At 44.6% G+C, this 25,425-nt stretch overlaps 1 protein-coding gene across 5 annotated transcripts in view; it reads right to left on the bottom strand.

Annotated features, from left to right (window-relative positions):
* macrod2 (mono-ADP ribosylhydrolase 2) overlaps positions 1-25,425 on the bottom strand; it is a 361,037-nt gene that overhangs the window by 2,273 nt on the left and 333,339 nt on the right. Inside the window, exons 10-17 of one of the 5 annotated variants that reach the window (XM_070840882.1) lie at positions 21,143-21,181; positions 19,398-19,475; positions 14,892-14,930; positions 14,424-14,468; positions 12,875-13,039; positions 12,233-12,301; positions 1,225-1,263; positions 611-682 (exon numbers count right to left, since the gene is read on the bottom strand). In XM_070840882.1, coding sequence (XP_070696983.1) covers positions 611-682; positions 1,225-1,263; positions 12,233-12,301; positions 12,875-13,039; positions 14,424-14,468; positions 14,892-14,930; positions 19,398-19,475; positions 21,143-21,181 — 546 coding nt within the window. The remainder of the gene's footprint in view (positions 1-610; positions 683-1,224; positions 1,264-12,232; positions 12,302-12,874; positions 13,040-14,423; positions 14,469-14,891; positions 14,931-19,397; positions 19,476-21,142; positions 21,182-25,425) is intronic. The other 4 variants (XM_070840883.1, XM_070840884.1, XM_070840885.1 and 1 more) reach the window with 4 other exon arrangements.

Below are 25,425 nucleotides of genomic sequence, written 5' to 3'. Positions count from 1 at the left end.
CTGTAGAGCCACACACAGAACTAATGTGGACATAGAAATGCATAGCACTCTCCACAGATGTCTACATTCAAATTACATGCTGTCTCATTACGCTGAATCTCAACGGAGACCTGAGAATAACAGCAGTGTGGTATCCTTATCAAATATGATTTATTGGCATGATTATTGCCCCTATAGTTTGTGTTGGCTGTACGTTAAAATAATATGCATTGCACACTTGATTTATTAAATGTCTGATAGTGGAGTTTGCAGGTAATTCATCACACTCAATCTCCATAGATGTGCTGACACATTTCTACCTAAATATCGGGGTCATAGCTGTGGACCTGAAATGGATAGAGAGGCTTTACAAATGCATTTGGCCCTGGAGGAGCACGTACAAACTGCCTGCCCGCCGCCTGAGGAGATGGAGACGGACTGGGGGGGAAAGCGGAGACAAGGAGGGTGAAGCTGGGTAACACTCAGCTGCAGAGCGCTGAGGATTCTCTGGATGAAGTGAATTTTAATTCAGCAGCTGTGGCCACTAATAAGAACCCCCTTATAAATAGAGATGTGTGCTAGATAAGAGCGTGCCAGTGAGCGAGTGTGAGTGCTTCTCCCACGCCCTTACCTTTGGACTGAATGCTGTCAGTTAGAATTGAATCAGGTTCTTCTAAGCTCTCCACATGATCTTTCATCTCTTCTAGACAAGAGTAGGGAGGGGAATGAGAAGAATAGAGAGGAAAAGAGGGGAAACGATATGAGGAGAGGCTATGATAATCAAGCAATATGTTGCCCCTCAGCCTGTGCAGAAGAGCACCACTTTGCCCATAACAATCCTCTCCTCCCTGCCAAGCTGAAAGTAGCGGAGTAGGTTTATGGAAACCATGCAGATCACACACAGGATTCAACTGCATGTGAGCATCCAGCTGTAATGTGTTTTTAAACCTCAACAAAAACTTTCTGCACTTACTTCTGAAGCTGGCTGGAGCTCCTAACTCTGAAATCTAAGAGCATCCAACATATAATTAGAAAACTAATATGCCCTGTGATATTTAGTGAATGTAGGCAGGTATGTTGACAGAAGTGTCCACCCATGTGTAGCAGAGGCAGGAAAGCAAGAGATGGAGAAAAGGATGTGGGCAGCAGACAGCAGGGTGGTTTCTGTTAAGCAGCAGGATTTCTGTGATGCATCGCAGCGCCCAGGGAGTGAAGCTCATGAGGAAAAACAGGATCTTTAATCACCTCCATTGCTGGTGCCAGTGTTGTTGATCTCAGAGACATCTGAAATGTGAAGCACAGATACAGATGCACACGTTACTCGTCTTTAATGCTGCAGTACAAATGATCATTTGTGCAAGATTATTTAGCTTTTTTTCAAAGTCTGACGCTGGTAGATGTTATTAAATCATAGTGTGATCAAAGAAGTAGATCCTGTCCAGGACTTGAACAACAATCACACTCTGGCCCTACAGTCACGTTTAACAGCCTCTCGTGCCTGGAAATCCAGCTCCTAAAGAGTAATACTTCAAAAAAGGAACAAAACAAATGCGAGAGGGGAGAGAAACGCATGCAAAATTAATTACAGACTTCCATCCCTGTAAGGCAGCCTGAGACCCCCCCCCAACCCGATCCCACACACATCCTTCCCCCCCTCCATCCTCCCCGTTACCTCTGCAGTCACAACTCTGTCTCTGTCACTCCCTGAGCAAACCTCTCCGCCACCCTCTTTGCAGCAACAATCATCCAAACAAAGCGCACCGTAAAAATAACTGCTCTCCCCAGGCAGCCCGGCGATGATGTAAACAAATACAATCGTTTGATGGAAGAAAATGTCGAATCCAAAGTGCTTTCAGTATTCTGTATGTTTACACTAACATGTCTGCAGGCGAGGTCATCCAGTCCCTCATAAAAAGGCAGCATCCTTGGGTGTAATTGCAGGTTTTAAAGCACGTCCCAGGCTGCAGAGGTTCTTCAAGCATGCAGACAGCTTGGGCATTACATACTACCTTCGCTGGCAATTTGTACCTGTAGGCTGCCGGCTCTGGAGAACATGCACTACGCTGCTTCTCCAACATAAAACTGATTTAATCTGTTGCAACACTTTGGAATGAAATTTCTCTTCCCTGAGACACCAGTGGGACTGGAGGACTGCTGAAGAGCAGGAAGGATGAAGCAATAACAATCTCACCCTCATTTTTTATTTCTTTTTACTTCTTGATCTGACACATAGAAGTGTCCAGGGGGCAAAATAATAATGTTTTCACCCACAATTATTTAAAGGTTAACTCTGGTTATTTATAATGTAGATTCTGAATCTTGGTTTGGGTTTCGATCAGCAGTGAAAACATTACACACACCAGGCCGACAACATTCGAAGGGGCAGCAAACACTTAAAAGATGTTTTTCTCTCAGCAATTACTTTGAATGTAATATTACTACAGCCAAGCTGTAATAACCAGAAATGATCCTTTAATATTTTCTGTGTTGTCATAAATTAATCAGGAAGCGTTTTTAGCCCCAGATTTAAATCTTCGCTGTGATGCAGTGAACTGACAGGAAACATGTGCGTGCACAAACACTGCAGCACATACGGTGTCAGTAGTAACACCAGTCATGTACACATGTGAAATGACAGCCGTGCATTAACACTTTTTCACATAACAGATATTAAAGCTGATGGCGGGACATGTGGACTGTGTCTGACGTTGCCACTGTGTTGGAACAGAGCCTCCATCATGTCTGCCTGTTTATATGAGCTAGCATAGCACGCCTGTGTGCAGCAGCACAGCTCACTGAAGCACTGGCCTCATTCCAGATGCTCTTTTCTTCCCCCTCTCAGGTAATAACAACACAGTGTGGATGCCGGGGTAACATCATCTTTCTCTAATACCCAGCTCTGATCAAGACGAAGCAAAAACCTCAGAATTTCAATTGATTGCAGCTCCAGCCTCCCCCGGCTGCCTGAAGCTCGGAGGGAACGGCAGCGCTGCTCTGTCTCGCTTAATTTGACTCCTGTGTGCTGACAGTAGAGGGGCTACCATTTAGGGGAGGATGTGAGTGTGCTGTGGTAAACACATAAACAAGATGGGGGGAGAGAGAAAAACGGGCCTCTGTCAAGGATCTGGTGAAGGAGAGGTGCAGTCCACAGAGGGCTGATGAGGAAAAGAGAAAAACAGTAGACCGAACCGGCTCCCTCAGCAGGAAACCAGACAGCTTACACCAGTGCTTCTAAAAGCTGGGACCAAGGACCCTGAGGTGCTTGACAAAGTCTCCCACCCTCAATTTTGGCATTTTAATTACCAGCATGCGTGGCAGCAGAATTAGTACAGTGTATGGGCCTACAATGCTGCGAGGATCTCAAACACAACAGTCTCTGAAACACTTCTCATGAAGACAGGCAACCTCAGCGAGGGTAACTGCTAATGAGGGTATGAAAGGATCTGAACTGCCTTTTCTCCACACATCTGAAGCGTAATCGTCACGACAGATTAATTTACAAGAAAGCAGAGGTCATGCAGGAGGTCAAAAACATTTTAAACATTTGCCAAACTTTTACTTTCTTTAACTTTTCTTGTCACTTCAGCCTTTCAGAAGTTCAGTGGAAACGTCCAGGAAAGAAAAACGCTCAGCAGCTCAAAGGGGAGGATGAGAATATGCAAGAGTGTGTGTGTGTGTGTGTGTGTGTGTGTGCTCACATTTGCACACATAAGAGAATAGAGAGGAAGGAAGAGAGTTGGGAATAAGTCACCCTCGTATGCAGACAAGCAGAAAATTACATCCCCCCACCTTCCATTCATTTATTAGACAAGAGGTAGTTAGCGTTTTGTTGGTCAGCATTAGTGTACTGCACCACAATATTCAACTATAATAGCAAGTGGGTTTGAACTGGACTGGTTTTAAACCACTGTATGAATAAATACAACAGATATTTTTCACTCATTCTCCTCAAAGAACATTTGTCACCATCAGCAGAAGTTCTGCCTCCACATCACTTTTAATGTTCTTGTCATTCGGGCTCAGTCAGCCCACAGGGGAGGCACTCCCTGTGGGTCAGCCACACGGCAGCATGGGAACCGTCTCTGCTTAATGTTCCAGACAGGAGCCTTGGGCAGAACAAGAGGTTCAGATCGTCCCTCAGCCACAGGACATCTCCCTGTCTTTTATTCTACTCCTCTTTTCTTGAACAGTGAAAGAAAGAAAAATCAATGGAGGTGCGGAGGTGCAGAAGTGTCTGTGCCCTACAGTGTCAGTTCCTCAGGAGAATTTCTTCTGTTCATTTGATCCCCAGAGCGCAGCACAGACGGCTGGTTTGCTGTGTGCGAACAGGTCCTGGAGCTTTGATCCCAGGCGGCTCACACAGGTGTCCGGCTGCTCCCACTCGAACAATAGACGTGACCCGTCACAGTCTCAGTCCGGAGCTACTGAAAACTGTTAAAAACCTTCTTCAACCAGTTGCTCGGTATCACTAAAGTACGTCCAAATTAAACACACCGTATGGAAAAACACTTTGCTGACTGACTCTCACTGATTGCATTAAGTGTTTGGATTCAGTCAATAAAATATCTGGTTCTAGTTTTTTTGTGGCTTTTATGAAGCCGGTGAAGAGCTGATCATAATAATATAGGAAAATGTCAGGCTGAATAGCCGTATCTACTGAGCAGCTCCATTCCTTTCAGGAAATGAGAGTGGAATTAATTTCAGTGCGTAAACTGGGTGGTCTAAGAGGGACTTGGGCCCGGTCTGCAGTGGGCCATGTATATTTAACGAGTATCAAAGAGCCCCTCGTTGAACTTTGCATGGACTAATAGCTTTGGGCCTGATATGCTTACTGAAAAGATAATTAAAGACATCTCCCTGCTCAAGCAAAACAAGAGTGGGTGGACCTCAACAAGTGCCCAACCAAAGGACTAATGAGCTGGTAAATGTGGAAAGTAGCCCATTTTCATATGTTAATGTTTGTAGTGCAGACTTGTGGAAGCCTGCATGAGCTGCCACTCTCAGAAGTAAAAAGGGGTTTTGTTAGGAAGAGAGGGTCAGTGTTTGATAGCTGCAGCTTTCTTTGCTATGAGATGGAACACTGTCTGACAATCTGAGCCAATTAAAGAGCACTGAGCTGTGACCTGCAGGCTGGGGAGACAAAAACAAGTCTGCTCAATAAACACTGTGACCGCCCCTCTCAACTGCTATCCTCCTGAAAAGCCAAGAGTCTTCATTAATATTCCGCCTTTCTTCTCCCTAAGAAAAGGCCGCCGGCTTGTGGACACTAAGCAGCATTGTGCTCCCTGCGGGTTTGGGTAACCTTGCAGTGGTGGCTTCGGTGGGGCGGCTCCACGTCGGGTCAGGGAGCTCTAACCGGACTGAAAAGGCCCGAGCTCATTACACGGGCCGGGGCCATGCTTGACAAGATGAGAAAACACAGAGTGCTTTGAATGACTGAAAGGAGGACGGGACACATCTGCTTTGGGGTTAAGCTACGACTCAGAGAAAGTGAAGATGATTAGAAGGCAGAGAGAGAAGAGGCAGCACTGTTGACAACGTACGCTGCACCAGCTGAAGGGAGAATGACCACTGGCGAACGTTTGATAAGACACAACAAGGTTCGAAAGCTGAGAAACACCAGCAAAAATGTTGTCTCCGCTGACAACGGCTCACACTCCTGATCTCTCTTTTTACTCCTTTTTCTTCCCCCTCTTTGTCCGAGGTAGCGTGAGAGCGTCACAGTGGTCTGTCTGAAGACTAAACAGAGCGAGAACACTGATAGCCGGAGATGAAAGGAGTAAGTGAATAACTGATTAAGTGAAGATGTGAGAGAGGGAGACAACACAAAAATAGACACGGAAGGAAAAAATGCAAAAGAGGCCTCCCCCTGTGTGACCTACATACCTGCTAAACCTGCTGTCAGCGGTGGCCTGCTCCTCTCTCATCACTCGCTGAATTACTTTACATAATCTTTAGACTCTCCCTGTGCTGCTTGTGGCCTGCTGCAGGAGGCTGCCCACCTCTGCCTTCACTACCTATTGTGCTTTACTATATCAAGGCGCAGGCAGACAGTGTTGGACTGGTGAATCTGACACAAGGTCACCCGGCTAACCCCCGCCATACATGAAAATGGGGCAGACCACAGCCGAGGGAGGTGTAGAGGCAGCACGTTCAGAGAGAAAGGGCTGGATGTTTGTGGGTCATCGAGGACACGGCTCAGGCCAGCGGACTGATTTGCAGTTATGAAGCGATGCCTCTTCTGGGCAGCTCAAGATTTTCGGCAGCAGATCATGGATCGGACTGATCAATATAATCGAAGTGATCGTCTAGACTGCAGTGAAACCAGGAGCCCTGGCAGAGCGGCTGTCTGTCATCCAAAGGTCAGCAAGAGTGCAGCCTGAGAGTTAGAGCCAGTATATGTGTCAGCAGGGCAGAGAGGGACTGAGGGAGACGTAATTACAGCGAATGAAGATGTCGAATCAGATATTACTACTGTGGCAATTAATTCTGATTTTACTTCACTGCTGGTTGTTTTTTTGCCTAATGTCCAATGAAGTGTGTGTGTGCGCAACTGCAACTAACAACAGTTTGTGTTAACGATTATTGTCCAGTATCTTTTTGGATTAATTACATCTTGTTCTTTTTTCATTAAGAGAGAGAAAAGGGGGTGAAATGTCTGAGGAACAGAAGTGAATTTAGCGCACAGCGACATTGACAATCCAAAGGGTTAAAGACTTAAAATCCCAACGGTCATGTTTGAGTCTCAAAGGCCTTTGTTGTCGGTATCCACCTCGTGTTTTTAACTGAACCGGCTCTACCATCAAACCTCCCTCCCTCCCTGCCTCCAGGAGACAGGCAGCCCATACAGAGATCACTCCTCACTCAAACACTGTCTCCGTGTGTTTGTGTGTGTTTTTTAAAGGATGTGTGTGACTGAGGCTGAAATGTATTCCACACCTTTCAAACACACATTTGTTGCATCTCTGCTGGCTGACAAATTCTCACTCTGCTCTGAGTTGATTCATTTGCCTTTTTTGTGAAGCAAACAGAGGGGTGGAGACAGAATAAGAGCGCTGATCAAAAGAGGAGCTTCAAAGGAGGACAGAAAAAGTGTGTCCCTTGCAGCCTGTTAGAAGCGGCGCCCTCTCTTTGAAGCTGGCTCCTGGGCTAGAGGTGACCGTTATAATGGACATTGTGCACATTGTTGGTCCATCTCCAGCTAAATGACCGGGGTCGGGGATTTCTCATCAATAATGAGACACTACAAAATGATGGAGGGCGCCGAGGAATGATGGCAAAGAACCAACTCCGCTCAGACGGCGAGGGATCAACAGACTGTGAAAAAATGTCATTATTTTGAAAAGTGAAACTTTTTCAAATTGAAATCACCAGGAAACAGACTCGCTTTGATTTCCAGCGACCTACAATTAACAAAGCAAGTCAAACCAAGGAGTTAAATGGACTTTAAGAACGAGGGGCAAAGCCAAATGGAATTCAATGATAAAAGCGGCATTAATACGGATAAAGATAAGACTGCGGGGAGTCACACACAATAGCTCCGCAGGGCCGTGATTGGTGTAGCTGCAGTTCCTGGACTTTCACAGTCAGTGTGAAAAGCTATAAAACACAAGCGTAGCCTAATGTCTTCAGCCAGTGGCAGCTTGTTCCCCGAGGAGCCACTCAGTGTTGCAGTATACAATGTTATGCCAAAAGTTAATTGTGTACTGACAACTCTTAGCCACAGGAAAGACCGCATTGCTCTCCAGAATTAGATTTACATCACCAGTATCCCATTGTTCACAAAAGACCAAGACAAAAGGGCACAAAACATCCAATTAAGCAAAGCCTCAAATCCTTTTTGCTACTGCAGATGAAGGAACATGAATGCAAAGCACACTTCAGCAACAACAAATTCTGAGAGGAACATAGCAATGAATTCAGGGGTAAATTATTCAAGCTGCTTTAAAGAGGAAAAAAGAACTCGCTTTTGATTTGCAATGGATTACTAAGAAATCACACTGTTTCTACTTGATGCTTTAACATAAAAGAGTGGCCTCACAGGGTCACTGTGCTGTGATAGTTTTGTGTGTGTGTGTGTGTCTTAATATTGCCAATGGCAAGTCCGCTGGATATCAGAGAGGCCATTTGTGTCCGCTTGTTGATCTGTTACACTCAAGCAGAACCACTGGGGGAGTAAAACACACAGAAATCAATAACATCCCCCAAATACAACTTGCAAACAAGAGAATAAAACCAATTCTCATGACAATTTTTAGAAGGGGATTTATTCTGCCTCCATTTTGATGCCTTTTGATTTTTAGTGTCTTCCAAGGCAGAGTGGTGGGTGCATGATGTGCATGTGGCTTTTGGGCACCATATGGCACTAGTGGGGGCAGCTGGGCTTCCTGCTCAGAGCCTCACATACAGTGAACTGAGTCTAATAAAGTAGTGGGAGCTAAATAAAGTAGCTACAGCCGTCTATAGTCACCGTCTCCTGGCCACCGTGTGAAAAAACATCTGGAGACAGAAAGTCATGAAACAATAAAGGCGCCGAAAACAAGAACTTGTTGATAATGAGGACGAACTAGAGTTGACTTCAGCTGCTGTGATGTTTTTTTAAACAACATAACAGGTCCAAGGAGGGAAAACGAAACAAAGGAAAAGTGAAGGGAGAGCTGAGCGGTGGGGGTGTCGGCTCCAGCAGCCTCTGGGCCTCTGGGCTGATGTCTGTTGTGATAGCCTGCTGGCTCTGTCTGTCTCTCCATCCTCTCTCTCTCTCCGTCTCCCCTGCAGGGTCCCTCCTGCCTGGCTTTAGTATGCCATTACAGTCTGTCCCTTACTCACCCGTCTGCTCTGCACCTAGCCACGCTCAGGTAGAGCCCCCCCCCCCTCTAAAGTATTCTCTTTAGCATCCTTCCATAGTCAAGGAGCTGCTTTCATCTCACAGCCAGCCTCCAGCAGAGGTCAGCTTCAGCGAAGGCAGGAGAGTGAGAGGACCATGGACAGAAGATTGAGGCTCCCTCAATGCTACGCTGTCTGTGCTTTATGTTCAGGGATACACTGAGGAGCAGAGCTATAGGAGCAGCGCCGTATCAATAACAGGCACATGCTAGACTGACAGCAGTCTGGTAGGAAACACTGTCACAGAGAAGTCTATTGTAATGCACCAACACAAACCTTATTCAGCTTCGTCTTGGTGCAGTGCATGATATGCAAATGTTTCACAGGCAAAACTCCCTCAAAGTTTGATTGGAAAGAAGGATGAGCTGCTGTTCACTCGGTGGCACTGAATCCGTGCAGCTATTAAATCTTACCTTTGGAGCTAAGACAATAGCTATCGACTCCTGTAGGAGAATCACACTGCATGAAAGAAAAACAATTTCTGTTCACAATTCAGATTTATTTATTCCTAGCTTTAGGCAAAGACAGTCTTATTTTAATTTATGGATGTTCCGTGAGCTTACTGAAGCGGGTGCCCACTCTCACAAGTCACCAGAACAAGGCTTGCTGGATACATATTTCAAACACAATAACAATATAGCCTCTATTTCCATTTTAAAGTATGTTATGAATATTCATAAATAAAGGCGGCTTGGATTCTGATTTAATTTGAGGAGCCTTTATAACATCCAAAATATCAGACTGAGAATCTCATTGCCTGTGCAGGGAGATATCTAATACATATGATTGATACTGTGGAGCTCGCAGCCTAATTTAAAATCCTCTGCTTACCTCCTTACATATCTCCACTCACACAGATATTCTAGAGAGCTAAATCAAATCCACGGAATATATTATTTCTATATATTGTTTGGATCCTATAGCTCTTGGTTGCTCATTATTGTATGAAGCTGAAGCCATTTGTAGAGCCAGAGACGACACATAGCTGCATGTGTATAAGAACAAACCTGTAATTAACCACAGACGTCTTTCTGGTAATAACTGCTAATACGAGCCGATAAGGCATCAACAAATGACCTGGGCAGTGACATAATTCCTTATCGACTACAAGGGACTGTGTGTAGACTAAATAAATAATGATATTAACAAGTTACAATGACGACAGGAGTGACAATGAAACGAGCACAAAGCTGTTTTCTTTAGCTCTGCTATCATTTAGTGCGACTGAGCTGTGATACACACTCCCATATGTGTAAGATTGAGCAATGTGAGAACAGCAGGGTGTAAACAGATCGCTGACAGCTGGGAGAAGGAAATATAGAGGATGGTATTTGCAAATGCTGCAGCGACACGACTGCCTATAATACATCCTGCTATGTGGCGGTGATCACTAATGCTCAGAGAGTGACCGTGTGTCCATTATGGCGTTACGAGGATGCTCAGAGGACGAGCAGGTATCAAGCTGCTAATTCTGAAATCAAAGACACGCACAGCCACAGGTGCAGCATAGCTGATGAGCTACAGTACTGCCACTGCTCAGAGGCCAACGAGTCCATTAACAATTAAGCTGACAACATTAGAAAGCAGTGCAGCCGTGCGGCCGCTCCTGTAGGATCAAAGAGAAAAGACTGCCACTAGCAGCAAATTCCTTTTTTCTACATTTTTCCTCGCTCTCGTGTTCAGGAGCATCAGATATATCTGTCCTTTTGGCAAATTAGCACCGATGAGTCATTTCTAAAATGAGTCTGACACTCAGAGCTCAGCAAACATAAACACGGCTGCAGCAGTAACTCGTCCATTTGCTCAAGATTTGGCTTAAATGTGTGTTTTTATCTCGTGGTTACACAAATTTACCACAAAGCTTAACAATCCTCCTTCGTGTCGAGGTGAGAGCAAACTCTCCTGGTTTAGTCTGAACACACAGACATAAAGAAAGATTAAACACAAGATATTATATCACCACCTCCATCAGTGTTGTGCTCTCAAATTACTGTTTGATTGTGAATGTGAGACAATGTCAAAAACATAAAAAACAAAGTACACACACACACACACACACACACACACACACACACACACACACACACACTGACTCATGAGTGGGTGTGTGCGTATGTGAAGCAACCTCATATTCAGCCGTCCTCAGATTGTTTGATTCATTACTGATTCCTCCTTATTATGAGTCATTGTATTATTCCTTTCAATGAAGCAGATTTAACCTCTGTGGCCACGAGCAGGTAGCTTGATTACAGTTATTATTTTTAATAAAGGGTATTGGCTCAGGAATCATTTGGTCTTGTCCTGCGAATAGCTGGTTACACATGGCTAAGCCGGGCTGCGTTGGCCTGCGTGAGATTCAATATCCGAGACATTTCAGGTCGGCACTCTGTCCAAGGCTCTGCTCCTCTGCACAAAATGCAATCTGCCTGCAATCAGGAATGACACCACTGTTTACTGCTTGACAGAGCCACCACACAGCACACAGCCCGTGGTAACCCGAGACAGTGACAGACTCTGGTGGGCTCAGGCGAGACACAATCAACAGTCTGGAGTGAAGCTTTCCAGTGATGGAAAGCCTCCAGTGTTTGCAGGACGTATTCCAATGGCTTTTCAGAGAGGATGGAGAAGGCTATCTCAGATAGATCTATCAGGAATGTTCACTCTCACACTAAATTAATTGAATGTCAGTCAAACAGAAAGTGAAATGGAGGTGAGAGAGTGACTCAGACCTTTGTGTTGGTGGGAGGGGGCCTGGCTGGGGCTCACAAATCTAACCCTCGGCTTCTCCAGAGAATACCCTTCATCAATGAAAATGTGAGCCAGAACAGAACGGGCATAAATAAAGACAGATTATCCTGATTGGATAAAGGGTTTGTTAATGATAGAAACATTCAGCCTTCTCTTCCACAGAGTGACTGCTGTGAAGCACAAACAGCTCCTCCTAGTCGCTACGCTAAACTAACGGACGTGCAAATCAGATGCATTCAGCAGTAACTGCACACTAGAGTTTGACAGGAAGAAAACCATCATGAGTTCTTGGGTTAAAAGGAAACGTGACCGCTCTCTGCTGTGATGTAACAGAATGATCCGTTCTGAATGTGCCCAGAAAAGAGCAACACCTGCTCCATGTAGCTGAGCACCAGACAGCTATGGCACCTGCACCTCCATCATGGCCTCCGCCTGCTGCTCCACACAGTGCCTAGTGCTTCCTGTACGAAGGGACATGGGGGCTGCAGTAGATTGATTCTGGGGGAAAACTAGTTTGACTAACAACCCCGACGTATTAATTCATGACACAAGCATTCAGATGCAGCGGACCGGAGAGGACAACCACGCTGACAGACAGTCTGTGGGTCACATCACATCTTACCTTCCATCTCCACGGAGGGCTTCGCTGCGTCGTCGTCCTCTTTCTTGGCGGCCGGCTGCTCTTCTTCTGCTGCAAAAGGGAAGCAAGGCTCTGATGTTTGTTACACAGCATCTTCACGTCACCAGTGTCTCTGCAGACAGGTGACGGGACCCGTGTGTCTGTGTGTGTGTGTGTGTGTGTGTGTGTGTGGACTGTGAGGCTCCAGAGATTCTATGTCTAATCTGTAATACTGCACACAATCTGAGCCCCAAATCCTCCTCACTCGGTTCTGCTTATTCTGCACCGACAGATACATTTGCATTGATTCATACACCAGCAGCAAGAAATCACATTGTGCATATTTTGTGTTCTGGCTCCAAACCATGTAATTTTAGACTGCTGGTAAACCAAAAATGTAAACATCTATGTTTCCATTGCGCCACGCTGTCATTATGTCAGCCGTCAGGCTTCCGTGTCCTGACCTGACTTATTCATATCTGTCATATCTGTCTGCTGCATACAGTGACACAGATACAGATGCTGTAAGGAAGCCAGACGATCACCTGGACCTTTTTCAGTCTGGTATTGATATCTGACTGACTGACTTGTACATCTTTTCAGATAAAAGCATGAAAACACACACATGTACCCTTATGTGCATACCTTTGTCTTCATCTTTGTCCTCATCTTTTTCTTTATTGTCGCTGATGTCTTTTTCTTCATCCTTGTCTTTGTCGTCGTCACTGCCGACGTCTTCATCCTTCTCTTTGTTTTCATTTTCAGCGCTGCTCTTTTCTTGATTTGGCTCCTCGCTTCCTGAATTCTCATCTGAAGGCAAACATTGAATTATATAAAGAGGTTGAAGTTTTGAAGGATTAATTCAGGCACAGGGAATCGAAGCCTTCACATTAAATCCTGTAACACATGGCAGAAAACAAGCCAATACATCATTATTTCTGACAGAAATCTCTCAGAAAGGTTTTCACATCAACAGGTTGCTCTTCTCCGGCTTGAAAGGCATGGAGGCTGACAGAGAGGAAGGCAAAACTATCAGAAACTAAAAAAAGGCACCTTTCTGAAGAAAAACAGCTTCTTTACGCTCTATGAGCTGGTTTCAATCTAGCTTTCTAAAACATTTAGAAAGCTTCCAGTTCAGGATAGAAATCTTCATCATTAGATGTGTTGGTACGAACTATACAAACACAGAAACAGAGCACGTAGTGAACGTCTGCACACACGATCTACTTTACAAAGTAACCAAGAACACATAACTGAACAAAATATTGATCTGTGGTCTCTCATTTTCACCTGCACACACACACACACACACACACACACACACACACACACACACTCTCTCTCTAATTAAAGAGTTTGGTCTAGACCTGCTCTTTATGTAAAGCGTCTTGAGATAACGCTGTTGTGAATTGGCGCTATATAAATAAAGATGGATTGATTGAATGATTGATTGACACACACACACACACACACACACACACACACACACACACTCACACAGGTGTTGCTGTACTGTACATGGTTGCTCCTCCTAGGTCCTACCTCTGTCTGTGTCTCGTGAGAAAGTAATTACATATCTCAGGTCTTGGACAGGATCCCACGGCTGCATTTGCTGTAACTCTCTCATGGAATATCTACCAACACATGCTCAGAGAGGCTCTATCTGTCAAATCTTTTCAATGGGATTGGATTTGAATAAAACAAAAACAGAAGAGAGGCGAGGCGCTGCACACTGCCAGTATGCAAATGCAGAATCTTAATTATATAGCAGCAGCACAGAGGATATTTGGAGGAAGAGAAATGGTTCGAGCTCAAAGTTAATGGTTACCCCTTTGAAACACACACACACACACACACACACACACACACACACACACACTCTCAATTCACTTAAGGCTCCCGCTTGAGTCTCGGGGTCTGTTCATCCAGCCTTGTACAGATGCGTTTAGAGCTTTGTTTACGAGTTATTCCTCCGCCGCTAACCAGACTGATCAGGTTAGACCTTTAATCAGCCTCAGCGCTGAAGTGAACACCAGAGCATGTCGGTCAGCTCGTGCACTTCCCATCTCATCTGGAGATAGAAGTCAGACTAAAGTGCGTTCCTTTCTTCTCAATGAGTGATGTGGAAAGTAGAGACAATCTGCACAATGACAACAGCGTGTGTTCGTGCTGGAGCCCAGAGTCGTTACTGTACCTGGGTTTTGACTCGCCATCTCCACGTCTTCATTTCCTGCTGCTTCTAGAAAGGGAAGAGGGATTCAAAAGAGTGGAAAACATTTGAGTTCAGTGCTAGTGCCTGGAGTTGAATTGACTTGGCTTTCGATATCACCTCAAACAGCCTTTTCATTCCATCTCTTTGTGTAGCTTTGTCTTTGTACTGCGGTATGAGAGCAATGGAACCACAAAGACGTGCATAAATTAAGTGACAAAAAAGAAGGGGAAAAGAATGTCACTTCCAAAGCCATACATAATTGAAGGATTTCTTTGTTCCAAGCTTCTGTGATAAGAGAACTTTTTTTGCTAGAGTGGTGGCACACAGGATGGAAAGACTGAACTGGAGCGAACAGAAAATACAATTTTTGATGACAAATGACATCAAGACGCGTTGGTAGAGCCGAAGGGGGCTCAAAACATGTGTTAATGGTCCGTAGAGCTACATTACCGTTGTCAGCCTCTTCTTCATCACCTGTTTCCTCTTTACCTGAAAAGGAAGGGAGAGAAATCATCAGCCGAGCACATGCATGAGTGGGAATAATGCCAGCCATTCATTGTGAAAAACAAAGCTAGCTGTCATTGTGATGATCACAAACTGTTCATCTCTAGGCGAAGGATTCATCTTGTGAGAGCTGCTATTCCATTTCAAAACGTCCTGCCTGGCTGCTGCTTTGCTGGTGTCACTTCCACACTGTGTTTTACGTGGAGGGTTGATAATTGAGTTCTAGCTTATTCATAAGGAAACCTATGCTACACTTGCTAATAACATTAGAACAACTCTCTTTCTTTATTTGAAACAGAACAGTTGCTTTGTTAGCTGCGACAGAGACGCTTTTCAGCTTCAGCTCTTACAAACAGTTCATATCAAAGAAAGAGTCTACAGACGTCTCCGAGGTTCTGTCAGGGGGGAGGACGCTAACTGTAGCATGCTAACATGCATTAAAAGGTTTAACATTGTAATTAACTTTAGCTGATTAGAACAGCTGAGGTCAAAGGTAATTACAGGTCATTAGTTTTGCATGATTAAAAATAGGATCACTATAGTGTATTAGTCTATTAGCATATATAACAATATATGAATACATATATTTTCTGTTTCAATCACAGGAACACACAGACCTCATATATTTGCTAATAAATGTACATTTTCTATGCACAGATTTTAGCAGTGACATAACCTTATGTATCATATCTGTCGCCCCCACCCTCCTTACCCCTTCTCTCACTCTCCTACATTCTTATGCACACACAGACACACACATAAACCAATGACATTTGGGACAAATTGAGTAAATGAAAGCCATGACACCAATAAGAGAACATGCTCTACAATGGCTATTGTGCAGCTTCTATAATTGCTTTTTTAACAAGCTGTAGAGAGAAACCATTTTTTCATATCTATGCAATTTTGCCCTGCACTCAGAACAATAAAAATGCCAGCCTCTATTAAATGGGGAAAAGGCCAGCTGTACCAGTGCTGCATGTTTGTCTCAAGTGCCTCTGTCCATCACGGAGAATGCTGGTGACACACAGTGGATGGCAATCCTTTCTATTAATCATGACTGGCATTTTGAGATGGAGCCACAGACAGGGGGCTGAAAAGAATACTTCACTGGTAAAAGCAGGTTAAGACGAGTGCTTCACTGGCCATGAGGTCACCCTGGACCTTTCCTCTGCATGTAAGAATTATGCATGGCCGTGGTATCTGTCTAAAGTGATGCCAAACAACAATATATCAGATACGACAAAAAGGCTGAATGTAATTTCCTCCCTGTTATTTGATCATTCGTATCGAATGGAACAGTATTCAATTTGTGCTAACGGATGCTAAGGGACAGATTGTGGATAAACACACACACACACACACACACACACAAACTGGACAACAAAAGATCCTATGTAGGGCAGATGTGATTTATAATGGCTCAGAGTTAAGTTCAATTAGAGCACTGCCTCTCCCAACCAGCACCTCTCACTCATGAGCTCCAAACAGCAGGTGGCAGCATTGTCACAGCGTTCCTGCACCGAGCTGCCCTCCCTGAGAATCACAGTCTGACGTGCTTCACACTCAGGGGCTGCAGCCAAAGTCCACACCTCGAGACCTCCAGTGTCAATACTCCTGAGGATTCCTCTTTCAGACACATGGCGACAGGAAGGCCGTTTCAGACATGTTTGCTCTGGTGTTGAATAAGCAGCGCTACTGTAGTGCTTTTTTTCTTTTCTTTTTTGAATAAAATGTTAGTCTCACACACACTTAGATGATTTATTTATGTCAACATCAGATTCCGGGTACAGTATCACAAGTGCATAAACTATTTAGAAGCTGATATGCAACCTTCCTTGTGTGTCCTACTTGCATGGCTGAAGATCAACTACATCAACTTCAGACGATATTTCCTCTGAAGTGGAAGCAGTATCTCATATCCAGGAATGAACAGAGAGTTAACTCACACACACTCTAGCTACTCTCTGTGTCCTCCCCCAGTCCTGTTTCCTTTTGCCTCCATTAAAGCCAACTGGAGCAAAGGACAGAAAAGATTTAAAAAAGGGGGAGGATTTAAAAAATGCATGAGACGTGTGAAGGAAGAAGAGCTGAGATGACCAACAGCTATCATTCAAGGACCTTCTGCATGTGAAATGTGTGGGTGCAGGCAAAGTGCAAGTGTCTTTGCGTGCGGTGCTTGACGGGGTGCCACGGTGGAAAAGATGGCATCCTGCGGAGAGGCTTACTGTCTGTCCGCGTACTGTTATTAATCTGTATGTTCATCCACGCTCGCCTCCGTCTCTCCTTCTCCGCTCCTTCCCAGAAAGCTCAAGCACGCCAGGCAAACAGACCCAGCCAGGCATCGACTTCTGGCTCAGTGTCCACATTTTACTGTGCCCTGTGACATCCACTAATCTCACTAATACCAATCTGATACCAAATAATAGACAGCGTGGGGCTGTTTGCCAGCTCAGGTGCGCCGTGGAGAGGCTCTGCTTCGCCCTGGACCTCTTGGCTGGCGTTTGCCTCTGTGTCTCACTCACCCTTCCCCACTCTGGCTCTGTGTCTTTCTATAGCTCACAGCATCTGCGTGCTGTGCTTCTGTTTCATGTGGATTACATCACAACACACACACACACACACACACTTAATCTGTGACCCTTTTTTGCAAATACGCAGGGTTACTTGTAGTTGACGAGGGATCGTGGGTTGGCTTCTTTTGAAGAAGAGTTGAAACACTTTTTTATCAAATCTGATCTTCCCACTTGTGTTGGTCTTAAAGTAAATATATTTCAACTTTATTTATTTAGCACTTTAACAGTGAAAAGTCATGTGAAGGTAAAACATCCATTAGAATATTATGGCAGATTAAGCAGTTAGAAAAGAGACAAAATGATAAATATGAAAATATAATAAGATGTTTATCTAATACCATAATACACAGTGATGATGTGAGGCTTGCTGTGTGGCGTTCATGATGCTTATGTGTACTCCAGGTTATGTGCTCTTTCTTACAGTGTTAACTTCTTATTGTTGTCTCCACTCAGTCCACTGAGACTAAGAAACGTTTTGCTCGTTCGGTGACAAAGCAACTGTAAATGTAGCCGTTAGTGGGACAGAGCAGCCCTATAATTACCTTCAGCCCACTAACCAGTGTATTTATCATGGAAAAACACTGGAGAAGAGCCTTAATGTTTTCTCCTCATCAGTCCTGTGGCTAAAAGCCCCTCCTGTCTGACCCACACACTGGGGGGAGCGAATCCCCCCGGGGAGTGTGATGGATGGAATGGATCACACTGAGGCATATTGACAGACACACTCCACCAACTATGCTGCAGAGTGTAATTTATTCTAAAATGTGCTCCATATATTGACTATACCAAATAGGTGACCTGCTTCGCCGGCTCTGTAGACAAGATGTAGAAATCCAGGGTGTTTTTGTAGGAGGAAGATCTTATACAGCAGCGGTCTGAAACTCTCAAGCATCTTAAAATGTCTGTCTCACACAGCTGACAGTCTGTTTTTGCAGCTTGCATTTCCTCCGCTCGCTGCTATCTTGACATCTGAGAGTTTCCTATGATTAATCCTTCCTATGTGCTGCATCGAACCAGACCTAACCTTTAGAGCGCAGGCAGTACAAAATCATTTCATTCTCTTCCTGTGAGAGAGGTTGTCTCAAGGACTGAGTGTTCCCATGCTAGAAAGCTGTGCCAAGGCCTTTTGTGAATGGATTAGTTACTATTAAGCTGCCGGGCCTGATAAATTAGGATTTATAAAGATTATTACAAAATACTTATGCCCTCCTAATGCTGGTGATTGAATTTGTGAATCATATTGAATTACTGCTGTGGATTATGGAAAGGTATGTTGAATAGGCGGGGAGAAATGACTTATTGTGCTTTGTTTAACAACACAAAATGTATTGACGCCCTTGAAATGTCTGCACTATCTGGTCCAGCCTTTCACAATCAGCGAGAGGAACCGTTTCCCCAAAGAAAACAAGCGTGCCTGCTATCTTCAAAAAATTCCCTGCAACCTTAAGGCTTGAAGACAAATGGATGGTGTACGATTTTAATTGCCTACTAACACCCTCCAGTGTAAGAATCTAATTATCTTTGGTCCATCGTATCGGAGAAGCCTATAACTGTTTCAATATTACACATCCAAAGGGGCTGAAACTGCAGAATAGCCAGATAATGGCTTCTTAAACAAGTTTGCCTCTAAGAAAACATTCTTTTAAAAAAGACCAAGCTTCATCTTGTATTCATTTCCCCAAAGAGGAAGTTGGCACCAGAGAGCAGGAGATTACTGACCAAGAACACACTCCATTACTAATGTTTCTGTAAACACGTATCAACACACAGTGTTTCCCCTCCCAGTAATGTTACTTAACGTGTCCACAACATGCAGTCAAATGAACAGAGTTACAATGCCAAACACACACACACACACACACACACACACACTTACCGTCACCAACAGGCATACCTCTGCTGCCGTCTTCACTTTCTTCCTTGGTTGTGGATTTGGTAGATGGGGGTGTGGTATCTACAAATAAGCAGAAATAAATGGTGATTTACAGATGTGGGAGTGACACATTGTTATCCCCCAACAGCATCGGGGTGCAGAGGGTGTGACATCTTGCCAATTTGCACAGTTACATGAGAGATGGTGTGAGTAAAGATGGCTTTTGGCAAGCTGAAATCACCACTGCAGTGATTATTCTAACTTTGCCGCTCTGTCTCGGCTGACCACGCTTCAGGAGCCTGTGGGAGAACTCAGTGGCTCTTACGCTGTTTTGTTTTATACCTGTGCGACAGAAAAAATGACTCCTGTGGGAGAGCAGAGAAGAATGTGAGGCTTTGAGACCAACTCCAGAGCGCAGTGTGGGAGACAAAAGCACCGTTCCATGTGAGAACGACGGTCATTTGAACCTTTGAATCGGCTCCAGGCTGCACTGATTCAAACTCTGGCTGATGGAGCAGAATAAAAGGCCAGTCCTTGGCACTCATGCAGAGGCCCATCAAACAAGGCCAAACTGGACCAGGGCAGGGCTGGCATGATGATACAACAGAGCTAGGAATTATCAGGGGTTATTTCTGTTGGCTTGGTATGGTCTGCTGCTATGTTATTATACAGTGTGAAATAACTGGTGAGGAAAACAACGTAGTTACTCAGGCGCTAACAATAAGACAAACTCCTGAATGCAGCGTCTCTCGGCCAAGTCTTTATGATGTGGCCATTACGTGCACATTGTTTCAGTCTGGGATATCACATTTTACAGTGCACTTATAAAGCAGCCCTTTTATGTTCACCCAAAATGGAATCTCATTGAAAACACAGATGCGTGTAATTGGCAAATCATGGGGGTGACTTTGGGAGGAAAAACATTTGGATAGCACCCTGGGTTCTACATCTACGGTAATCTGAACACTTCCTTCCACAGACAGTAAAACTAACATTGTTCTCTGCTTAGTTAGTTGCACGTGTACTTTGAGGGACACAGCAGAGAGACCTGCTCTGAACCCCCCCGTACTCGTAAAGAAAACCTGCCATCGGGTGCTTTGTGCGGCCCACTCTTCCTCGGAGGAGAGCTGCTGGAGGCGGGGCGCTTCATCAAACATTTCATAAAAATGATTTTGTTTTGTCTACCAAGGTGAAATAAAAAACTCTATTGGATCTATTGTTCCTGCTATTCAAACAATATACACACTTCCATGGGGCTTTCTGTTCATGTCATTGCTTATTCAGTACATCAGTGCACAGACAAATGTCAATAGTTTAACCTGATAAGCAGTATCTGGGAGTTTCAGGCCGTGTGCCAAGATGGTGCTGTGATAAAAGCATTATGCACTGACAGTGTTTGCGCTATCGCTCGGAGCACGTTGTGGAGGGATGTTGCTCCGCTGTTCCTTTGTCACTTGCTTTAGGTGGTCTGAAGGCATTGTGCCCCTAAGCCGGATGGAGAGAATGGTGTTGGGAATTAGCTGTGGATATAAGCTCTTGTAATGTAATGTAGCTGACATGGAGTATTTTTACCTACAATGTGTCAGGATCCAACTTGTCACCAAATGAGTAAACATTCAATTTCATCTGCTGCATAAAACCTGGCGAATCACTGTCATGAGATGAAGCTACGCCACTCACTCAGCCTTTGTGTGCTTTAATGGAGGTGTTGAGGTGAAAAGGCAACCGTGAAATATTCTGTCACTCACCTCCCTTCAGCTGCTTCTCTGTAACCTCCATGTCATTGTCTGGCAGAGGGGGAAAAAGACAGCATGTCAAACTATGCTATTTTATAATGTACGATACAGTGAGTCATCACGACTTGTCTGCTTGATTATAATGTTGGAGCACAGTATTTTGATGCCATATTACTGTGCGCTCTGTCTGCTTAAACCGTCCAAGCAGTAAAGCTGGAAGCTGCAGTGTTTCCTCACAATGTGACTGTAATATGATTTTCTTTTGGTATGCAAAGAAAAACCCCGTCCCATTCACGTGTCCAAAAGCCGGCAGTTGAAACTCTTTCACCTCCTCCGTCCTCACCAGCTGCCATGTTCCCAAACCTTACCAACAGCCCTTCACAGCTCTCCGTTCCCCCACCAGACGGCCTTGGATCTAGTGAGTTATTACACCAAATGACTGTGTTTGTGGGTGGGTGGGTGCTGGGGAGGCACATTCATGAGACATTCTTTTTCAATTAAATCTATACTGGTAGGCTCAGCACAAATGACACAAAACCTCCCATTTCCTCAAATTACAAGGACTGCAGGCTTGGGTGGACAACTGTGCCTTAAAGAGAAAAACCTTTGATTTTCTCCTCTTCTTTTCTCTACTTCTATTGTGTGAGACAGACTGAGTGAGCTAGAGGTGTTTCTGGGTGGATGAGTTCAGCTGCATGGTGGAAGATGAGAAGGAGCCTTTGGATGCTGCTTCAGGAGAAACTGTATGAGACGAGTAGAGAGGAACTGTGGATGTGAGCTCACGGCTGCCATCCTACAAACACACACTCAGACAGACTCAGCAAGCCTCAAGATGCTTTGAGCTTATACATGCTTGTGTTTTAATGTGCACAGTTCATATGAGTGGCTTACTAAGTAAAGGCACATGTAAATGTCTATATGTATATCTATATATATCTACTGCTGTGCATGAATCTGAGCAATGATTGCACTGTGGTTAACAAGCCAAAGCAAGCGTTAGCTTTGATGAAAGGCTTGTCATCTTTCCTGTAGAAGTGTAACCATCAGAGCTCCCTGTGGATCCAGCGACAGACTTTTCTTTTGTATAACACTGAATCTAAGGGTGCAGTGCATTAATCTAACCCTGCTTGGGGAAACAAAGGGAGGGCTCACTGATACAGTGTACAGTAACAATGGTGCAAGCAGGAAACATGTCTCAGCTCCGGCCACATGCTGTAACATTATTACCACTACTCAGCACTGCTGCCAACACAGGGGATGTATGTGCCCGAGTCTACAGTAATGACGTATGACACCTTTATTTTATCCGTCTCTCTTTGGGTAAAGACGGCACAGTTGCACGCTCACTGACTTCTTTCACTCAAGGGATGCCTTGCTTGATTCTTGATGGTGAACAAAAGCTATAATGATATGAAACAGATGAGAAACAATCCTCTGTTCAATAGTTTGGGAAACATGCTTGGTTGCATTCTCAGTGAGATGTAAAGGATCAGTGCCACTCTTATTCCTGTGCACTGAATATGAAAGTACAGCAGGGAGCTCTGGTTGTTCTGTATTTGAGTTTATGTACGAATAAAACAAACGATATAATGTGTTCATTAGTTCACTTCAGAGGTGCTGGTGGGAGGAGAGGTTCTTACTTTGGCCAGAGCTAGGCTACCCTACTTTATGCTAAGCTAAGTGTCTCCTGGCTGCAGCTTAGTGTAAATGAAAAGACGTGAGAGTGGAGCTGATCCTCTCATCTAACTCTTGGAAAGACGTATTAATCTTTTCATCAGATTTTTGAGTGAAGGAATTATTCCTCTTATAACACTTTTCCACTCACATGTTGTTGGAATAGATTACAATTATGTGTGTATGTGTTGGAGCCACAGTCGGATTTGAAGTTTTAAACTGATCCGTATTACAGCCGAGCAGGTTAGAAACCTCTAACCACGTGGATAAGCGGGCAGCCGGGATGTGTATTCTTACACTTTCTACATGTCTGCGGTTTCTGCACATCTTCACGTACGATGAGCTGAGCTGAATCCTCATATCTGCCAAAGCTGACTCTGAACCATGGAGCTTTCTGGCAATCACATCACTAACACACCATGGTCTCCTCATGTCCCTGCCCCGAGGGACAGCCCTGTGAAACCAACACAGACTGCATGTTCACCCCTCACAGGGTTCCTGTAGCCCCTCATATCCTCTCTCCACAAATCACATGTGTGTGATAGAAGCTAGTGCATACACCAGCTTTACTTCTTCCACAGCAGAGTGGGGTTGAGGGATGGGGGGGGATGCTCCCCATTTGGACATTTTGGGGTCTGTGGGGTTGGAGTATGGATACGGAGTGTATTAAGAACCACGTAAATAAATGTCAATTGGAAAGTCAGTGAAACAGTTTGAGAGAATGCAGCAGCCCCTGCAGATCTGTGGGCTGTGTTAATATTGTCAGCACTGTGGCTGATTGAGGAGAAGAAGAGATGGAGCCCAGCTTGTGGGCAGCCACCCGGATCATATTAGTAGCGGAGTGTACCCAGAATCAATTTCAACATGCTTTTACTCTCTTCAACCACAGCTGCCTGACTGCTCCCATGCTCGCAAATAATACGTGCCAAAGCAAGCATGTGGTCGATCATGATCTGTGGAGCAATGTGAATACTTAATGGAATCATGTCGTATGATTAATTGCATTGATTAAGTTCTGTATGTTAATCAATCAAAGGTTATACTTACTTTATAAAAAATACGATTATGTTAAATCCCTAAAACCCTCTGGTTGCTGTTTCTAAGTGTGTGTGTTCCTTCACACTATGCAAACACTGACGGCCCTGTTGGTCACCAGGACGGTCTGATTTAGCTTCAGAGCCATGAATGGGACTTTATATCACAGGTTATGGGTTCAGCTGGGGAGGTGGCTAACGGAGGCTAAAAGCTTTACTTGTGGTCGCTGTGTGTTTTAGTCTGTTTGTCTATTTACATTTTTCAGTTATTTCTCTGTTCAAGAGGTCTGCTTCTCAAAACATATGAGTCTACACGACTGAAGAGCTCCTTGAGCCGCTGCAACATAAAAAGACCTTCATGCGTTCGTAAGAACTCCATCATCATTCCTCATCAAACAGCAGCTCCTCTGGTGAGCCTATTCAACCACAGGGCACATGCCACTGCAAAGAAAATCCTCAGTCTAATGTTTGGCTGTGATGTCGATGTGCTAACATTCAATTCGACGATGTGCAACTCTGCTGTTATGTATGTGTTTGTGTTGAGGCTGCTGTGCCTGTACTGTATGCAGGTGTGCACGAGTATTCTTGTCAGCACGGGCTATTTTTCAGTTTCCTCCTTCTGCAGAGATGTAACATATTTCGGATCTCTCATGGTGACAGCTTGTGGGAATGCACATTGTAATAAAGCAATTTCCTGTATGCAAATGTCCTGTTTACACGTTCCGACTCCAGTCATTGTCACTTGACAGATTGCCCGAATATGAGGACAGCAGCTATACGATGAAAAATGAGAATAGTAAGACTTCAATAAAAAATCCATTGTGCCTACTCTCAACTCCAGACATGCTTGAAACTGATGTCACCGGGAAGATCCTGAGTTTCACACGACCACACATACAAATTACAGAAAGATCAAGGCCACCATTCACAACGTCTCCATAACAGCTTACTGATGGAGGAGGCAGTGGAGAAGCTCCTCCTTGATATAACGAGGAAGCGTCACAGTAAGTGGAGGGATGAGGTAATGGGCAAGTGGCATGGGAACAATGAGAGGTCTAAGTGAGAATTAGTGAGGGAGAGGGAGAGAGAATTGGGAGAGTCAGCGCCACAGAGGGTTACTGAAAGCAAGAGGATGTTGCAGGAGACAGAACGGTCTCAGGCCTCTGTGTGATGCATTCAGTGTTCACCTGACTGTCTGTCTCTGGCAGGGAGGATGATGGCAAGTGCTGAAAGTGCTCGAGCACACCTGCAGAGCTAATTCACAGCATCTGATTCACTACTGCCATTCTGTGCAGGCTAAGTGCATGTTTTCCACACTACGGGGTTATGCATACCCTACATGATGCAATCATACCAATCAGCACTTCTTTCTTTACAGCACACTTATCAGCCACTGTTAAACTACATGGTGCAGTCTGGCTGGAGAAAGTATTTGAATTCAGTACCTTAACTGTCTAGTCTACAATCACAGCACATGAAATTACGTTATCTCCTCCTTGTGTGAGCATCTTAAAAGAGCTGTTGTTTTCACAGAGAGTATGCTAACAGCTTTGAACAAGCATGTGAGCTGAAAGACTGGAGCAGGTG

This window comes from Pempheris klunzingeri, chromosome 12 (assembly GCF_042242105.1).
Source record: "Pempheris klunzingeri isolate RE-2024b chromosome 12, fPemKlu1.hap1, whole genome shotgun sequence".
Taxonomy (NCBI): Eukaryota; Metazoa; Chordata; class Actinopteri; order Acropomatiformes; family Pempheridae; genus Pempheris; species Pempheris klunzingeri.
This window is presented reverse-complemented; position numbering and strand designations above follow the sequence as displayed.